This window comes from Pezoporus occidentalis, unplaced genomic scaffold, assembly GCF_034315485.1.
Source record: "Pezoporus occidentalis ecotype Australia unplaced genomic scaffold, CSIRO_AGI_Poc_V1 ctg2810, whole genome shotgun sequence".
In the NCBI taxonomy this organism is placed as follows: domain Eukaryota; kingdom Metazoa; phylum Chordata; class Aves; order Psittaciformes; family Psittacidae; genus Pezoporus; species Pezoporus occidentalis.
Genome location: NW_026914731.1, coordinates 194 through 6,884, shown reverse-complemented (window position 1 = coordinate 6,884; position 6,691 = coordinate 194). Strand labels below are relative to the sequence as shown.

At 54.3% G+C, this 6,691-nt stretch overlaps 2 protein-coding genes across 2 annotated transcripts; one reads left to right on the top strand and one right to left on the bottom strand.

The window, feature by feature from the left end:
• Positions 1–260: 260 nt before the first annotated feature.
• On the bottom strand, positions 261–3,904 carry LOC134167268 (adenylate cyclase type 10-like). The gene is made up of 7 exons (XM_062625743.1): positions 3,874–3,904; positions 2,984–3,424; positions 2,048–2,386; positions 1,755–1,815; positions 1,111–1,282; positions 624–731; positions 261–465 (listed from the first exon to the last, which is right to left on the bottom strand). The coding sequence occupies exons 1-7, from the start codon at positions 3,902–3,904 to the stop codon at positions 283–285; spliced, it is 1,335 nt and encodes a 444-aa protein (XP_062481727.1). The 3' UTR covers positions 261–282.
• Positions 3,905–3,913: 9 nt separating this feature from the next.
• Positions 3,914–5,843, top strand: LOC134167267 (adenylate cyclase type 10-like; the record flags this gene model as incomplete). Its single annotated transcript, XM_062625742.1, has 4 exons — positions 3,914–3,965; positions 4,568–4,906; positions 5,139–5,199; positions 5,672–5,843. Coding segments are annotated over exons 1-4 (624 nt in total), but the record flags the coding sequence as incomplete, so codon positions are not given.
• Positions 5,844–6,691: the final 848 nt, after the last annotated feature.

Sequence of the window (6,691 nt, the reverse complement as noted above, 5' to 3'; positions counted from 1 at the left end):
CCCCCCACCCCTTTTCAGTACAGCTCTCGCTTCCCAGCCAGCACCAATCCACTGCCACAACTCGTGCCAGCAGACACATCCCTGGCTGCAAGCTGCTTTCATACCCTAAGGTATGCTTTGTTCCAAGGGCCTCAGAGGGAGGGAGGGAGAGAGGAACTTTATCATTCCCTGTTCTACCCTCACATTGCTCTGTGTGGCCTCAAGCCTCGTCAGCTCTGTGCCCATATGCCTGTGACCAGGTAGGAAATAACTCTTTCTCCCCCGGGTTCTTGGTCGTGTTTCTTACTGGGCCTTCTGTGGAAGGGAAGATGCTCTTCTGGCAACGTAAGCGGCACACTGCAATTTTTCAACCTGCGACCTGACAAAGTCTTCAGCGCGGTTCCGGGGAAATGGCCTTCCAAGCAGGCTCAAAGCCTTTCTGAGCATTTTCTTTGCCAGCTCTGTGCGTCCCACACCGTAGCAGACCTGCACAGGAAAAGGGAAACATCCCAATGTGGACTAGATGCCCAAGAGACTGCAGGGATCTGCCAGTGGCCAGAGAAGCCAGAGCTCTCCTGTCCACCGCATCTGGGGAAGGCATCCAGCTCCATCACTCAGGAGATCCCTCCAGACCGCCCCTTTACCTCCCCTTTGAGGCTGAAGAAGGTGGCATCTTCAAAGCGGGATATCACATTCGCTTTACTCTTTAGAGTGTTCCTCAGGATATCTGCTTCGCTCAGCTTCCTGAGGGCCTTTGTGCAAGCACACGGAGAGCAGGTGAGATTAGTGCAGAGCCCATGGCTACCCTTGTCCTCCCCCATTGCCTCTGGCATCTGTCTTCAGAGGGTCTGTTTCTTCCCCTGGTGATACCTGCACAAACAGTCATGTTTTTGACTGTGTGCCTCAGAGCACAGGCACCGCTGATCGTTCAGGCCTCCTCCCTGCTAATGCCCCTCATGCTAAGGGCACAGCACCCAATGCCTCTTCCCACACAAGAGGCAAACCAAAGGAAGAAGTGAGGCTCAGAGCTCAACATCTTCCTTCCAAGGACCCACAAAGTCATGTCCTAGTGCAACGCAAACTTGTCCTTCCCAGAGCCAGGCAGGACACACTGCAAGCAGGGCAACTCACCATGTAGTAGTTGGAGACATGCAGGTAGGCAGCTGCAGTCTCCAGAAGATAGTAAAAGGCTCTGGCAGCATTGCCCAGTGTTGTGTAGTGGTGAACCAATGGCACAAGCACTGACTCCACGATGCCTTTGCAGTCACATGAGAGCGCATTGTTGTCCTCTCTGTCAGTCGCACTACCCAGAGGACAGTGCCCAGGGGAAGAAGAGAGCAAAGAATACAAGGGTATCATCTAGAGTGGTCTTCCTTCCCAGAGACAACATCAAAAGCCCTTTGTGCAAAGCAGAGCAGGAAGCCACAGACAGGTACTAGTCATACAAGTCCTTTGGGAGGAGGGAGTAAGGAAGAAGCTAGGCTTTCTGTCACCTCCCACAGGCAAACCAGCTGAGCCCTTGTGGTGGCTTTTTCCCTGTAGATTTTGCAGTACTACTCTGCAGGAACTGGAAAGCGAGGGCTTCTTTGACACTGAGCCATGGGCGTCCTTAAGCACTCATCTCCACAGCCATCTCCTCTCAGCTCCCACCCCACGGAAAGCCTCTTCGCTAAGCTAGAGTCACAGCTGACAGCCAAAAGCCAGCATTTTCTTTGTCTCCTCTGCACACCCTGAACTCGCTCGCTTCAAAAAGAATCAGAACCTTGTCTGCTCACCCAAAATCCTCTTCCACAAAAGCTTGCTGCTGCTGCTGCTCCTCCTGAGTATCTGTAATACCTTGAAAGAAAAAGAGGGACACCTCCCACACGTATCCTGGGATAAGAGTTGCTCTCCCTCTCCCAGTAGGCCTGCAAGGATCCTTGCAAGGCGCTAACACACCGAGGAAAGTCTGCAGTGGGTGTCCACTCCTGCTGGGCTCGTTCCTAGCAGATCTACTCCCACTCGACCCCCGGCACCAATCCCTGGGCTCCCGGAGGGCCCAAATTACAGAGCATGGTGCACAGCATACCTGCAGAGATGTAAAACCTCTCCTTCTTCAGCTGTTTTCCAGCCAGCACCAAGGCCTTCCAGGTGTGTGGGTCATCCCCACCATCAAAGTCCTTACAGCTCCCTTTGTCCTGGGTGCTGGTGACAGCGAAGCGGTGGAAGACAATAAAGTCCCCTTGGCCGCAGCTCTGGCATTTGTGTGCATACCGCTCCAGGAAGGCAGCACACTTGGAGTGCAGGGTGACCCGCTGTTTCTGGACCCACAGCTCGTAGGCAGCCTCCCGCAGCAGCGGCTTATGGAACATCAGCACACCAAATGGACACCCCACACTCTGCTTGCTTGGGGGGGAGGTCTCCACACCTGCAAGGCAAAGGGCCTTTGTATGAGCCCAAGCTGTGGCCAGATGGGGAGGCAGTCATGCCTCGGTGCACATCCTGAATAGCAACAGTGCTGCTGCACGCCAAGCCCTGCAGCATGGGGTGAAAGGGCTGATGCTAGCAGCCTTGGGGATGCAGTTCTCAGCTGCACTGGTCCAGGCAGGAGCTGGGGATGTTGTTGCCAGCCAAAGCAAGCCCCAGCCAGCACTTTCTCCCCACTCTTGGCAAGGCAGCCACCAGCCTCCTGAGCAGGAACCCTGCATCACAGGGTAATCAAAGCCCAATAAAAGCTTGCTGAAGACCCTGGGCCATTCTGGAGGGCATCTTTTGTCTGGATGCTGCAGGTGGCTGGGAGAGGATGTCACGGATTCCATCCGCTACGAGCAGCACTTGGATTCAGGGGAGCAGAGGCATTTGGGACAGCTGGTGGGAACTTCCCTCCAGTGCAAACCTAGTGTGCTTTCAGACTGACTTGTAACAGCTTTGACAAACCCATCCCCAACAGCCATGCCAGCCCTCACAGGAAGGGAATCACGCCATGCCCTTAGGAGCCCATCCAGGACACATCTGGGAGACTTACCAATCTCTGCCTGCGGAGGGGTGGCTGGCTCCTTGCTAGGATCTTGGACGTCTTCTGGCTCCTCAGTGCTCTCCATCCACTTGAGGATGTTGTCACTCACTAGACTGTCCAACAAGGTAGTCATCTTGTGCCTCATTCTAATCGGAAGAATGTATGACAGCAGCTGCGTAGTGAACACCGGCCCGATGATGGCTGCAAACTTCAAAACTGTCTGCTCCAGTGGGGTGATCTCGTCCAGCTGAGCCAGCACAATCTCTGTCAAGGAGAAGCCACACATCTCAGTCCTGCCTCTTCCCCACGCTGAGGCTGGAGGCACTGCAAAGATTCGACACATGAACAGGATAGGCTTTGGCCCTACACTGGCCACTTCTGGGCAACTGCAGCCCAGGACAGGTGTCTGCACAATGGCTCCGCTCCTACTGGATTTGCAGCTCACAGGGCCTGGGAAAAAGTGAGACACTCAACAGACACACTCCCCCACTGGGATAGGGCAGGATTCAGCAGGTACGTGCGTCCCACAGTGTGCCCTACCAAACCTGGACTAGGTTTTTGCCAGCACTGCAAGCAGGGAACAGAGAGGTGAACTCAGAGCTGAGAAAGGTTGTCTCTGACTTTTCTTCTTGGGTTGCTTTGGGCAAAACAACTTAAGAGCAGGAATGTTTCTTCAAGGTTCATACAAATGGCTACTGACAGACAGGAGGGACATTCAACAGTCATTGACAGTTCCCCTGGCTACAGGGGAACTTCCATGAAAATGGGAAAGTGGTTTATTTTTTTTAATTACGTGTGTCTTGGGTTCAGCAGGAGCAGTCATTTTTCTCCTTCTTAAGCTGGTGCACTGCACATCACCGATGTTTTTTAGTTGTTGCTCTGACCAAGGATCTTCCCACCTGTGAGGGGAGGCTGACCCAGCATGCACATCATGCCAGGATGTATGGGGGCAGTTACCAGGAAGGGTCAGATCCCTGCTTGGATCAAAGTGGTGAGCGGTCTGTATTCTCCATTTCCCTTATCATTATTATTGGTGGTGACACCTGTCTGGTTTGCAGTTAACCTTAGTTACACAACTGTTAGGGTCTGTGGCTCCCTTAAGGGTTGAAAAGAACACTGGAGCAGCTGTCCCAAATGCCTTCTTCCCCCAGTACTATCCACAGTGCTGCTCCTCAAGTGGAGCGGATGGAATCCGTGACATCCTCTCCCAGCCACCTGCAGCATCCACAGAGTGCAAAAGATGCCCTCCAGAATGGCCCAGGGTCTTCAGCAAGCTTTTATTGGCTTTCTTCAGCTTTTTATTACCCTGTGATGCAGGGTTCCTGCTCAGGAGGCTGGTGGCTGCCTTGCCAAGAGTGGGGAGAAAGTGCTGGCTGGGGCTTGCTTTGGCTGGCAACAACATCCCCAGCTCCTGCCTGGACCAGTGCAGCTGAGAACTGCATCCCCAAGGCTGTGCTAGCATCAGCCCTTTCACCCCATGCTGCAGGGCTTGGCGTGCAGCAGCACTGTTGCTATTCAGGATGTGCACCGAGGCATGACTGCCTCCCCATCTGGCCACAGCTTGGGCTCATACAAAGGCCCTTTGCCTTGCAGGTGTGGAGACCTCCCCCCCAAGCAAGCAGAGTGTGGGGTGTCCATTTGGTGTGCTGATGTTCCATAAGCCGCTGCTGCGGGAGGCTGCCTACGAGCTGTGGGTCCAGAAACAGCGGGTCACCCTGCACTCCAAGTGTGCTGCCTTCCTGGAGCGGTATGCACACAAATGCCAGAGCTGCGGCCAAGGGGACTTTATTGTCTTCCACCGCTTCGCTGTCACCAGCACCCAGGACAAAGGGAGCTGTAAGGACTTTGATGGTGGGGATGACCCACACACCTGGAAGGCCTTGGTGCTGGCTGGAAAACAGCTGAAGAAGGAGAGGTTTTACATCTCTGCAGGTATGCTGTGCACCATGCTCTGTAATTTGGGCCCTCCGGGAGCCCAGGGATTGGTGCCGGGGGTCGAGTGGGAGTAGATCTGCTAGGAACGAGCCCAGCAGGAGTGGACACCCACTGCAGACTTTCCTCGGTGTGTTAGCGCCTTGCAAGGATCCTTGCAGGCCTACTGGGAGAGGGAGAGCAACTCTTATCCCAGGATACGTGTGGGAGGTGTCCCTCTTTTTCTTTCAAGGTATTACAGATACTCAGGAGGAGCAGCAGCAGCAGCAAGCTTTTGTGGAAGAGGATTTTGGGTGAGCAGACAAGGTTCTGATTCTTTTTGAAGCGAGCGAGTTCAGGGTGTGCAGAGGAGACAAAGAAAATGCTGGCTTTTGGCTGTCAGCTGTGACTCTAGCTTAGCGAAGAGGCTTTCCGTGGGGTGGGAGCTGAGAGGAGATGGCTGTGGAGATGAGTGCTTAAGGACGCCCATGGCTCAGTGTCAAAGAAGCCCTCGCTTTCCAGTTCCTGCAGAGTAGTACTGCAAAATCTACAGGGAAAAAGCCACCACAAGGGCTCAGCTGGTTTGCCTGTGGGAGGTGACAGAAAGCCTAGCTTCTTCCTTACTCCCTCCTCCCAAAGGACTTGTATGACTAGTACCTGTCTGTGGCTTCCTGCTCTGCTTTGCACAAAGGGCTTTTGATGTTGTCTCTGGGAAGGAAGACCACTCTAGATGATACCCTTGTATTCTTTGCTCTCTTCTTCCCCTGGGCACTGTCCTCTGGGTAGTGCGACTGACAGAGAGGACAACAATGCGCTCTCATGTGACTGCAAAGGCATCGTGGAGTCAGTGCTTGTGCCATTGGTTCACCACTACACAACACTGGGCAATGCTGCCAGAGCCTTTTACTATCTTCTGGAGACTGCAGCTGCCTACCTGCATGTCTCCAACTACTACATGGTGAGTTGCCCTGCTTGCAGTGTGTCCTGCCTGGCTCTGGGCCCTTGTGGTGCTTTTCCCTAAGGGAGTAGGCAGGACTGGAAAGCGACTCCTTTGGGAGCTGGATCCTTCCCCAATGCGTGAAACAGACTCTGCTTCCTGGCCACTGGCTCCCCAGCCGGGCATCTTCCACTTGGGTTTCCCTTTGCAGCCAAAGCCTGCTCTGTGGACGCACAAGCTGCAAGAAAATCTCACTTTGAGTGCTTAAAGGGCCTTTTCCCCGCCGCCGAAGACTTTCTACAGGTCGCTGTTGAAATCCCCAGTGTCGTTCCCGTTGCCAGAAGAATTTTCCCCCACAGTATCCTGGAAAGAACCCGCCTCTTCTAGGCCTGTCACAGGCTTCTGCACAGAGCGCTGACCCACAGCAATGTAGGGACAGGGAATGCAGTTCCTCTGGGCCCCGTTCCCTAGAGACCCTTGCACTGACACCTACGCATGGGCGCAGGAGCCAGGGATGTTCGGACATTGTGCACATGACTGCGTGGAAAACTCTTCTAAAGGGGTTTGCCAGCCAGCACAAAGGTCCAGGGCATGCCAGCAGCAAAGTCCTTACAGCTCCCCTTTGTCCGGGCACTGGTGACAGCGGCCAGTCCATGGCCTTGGCGTTTCCGCATTTCTTGTGCATCCCCCTCCAGGAAGCATTTACCTGGAGTGAGTACCGTCTCTGACCACAGCTCGTCCCGCTCCGCACACAGCTATGGATACATCGCACCACCAAGACCTCCAGCATTGCTTGCTTGGGGGAGTGTCCCCCTGCGGCAAAGGGCTTTTCCATGAGCCCAGCTTAGTGGGGAGGCAGTGTCCTGGAT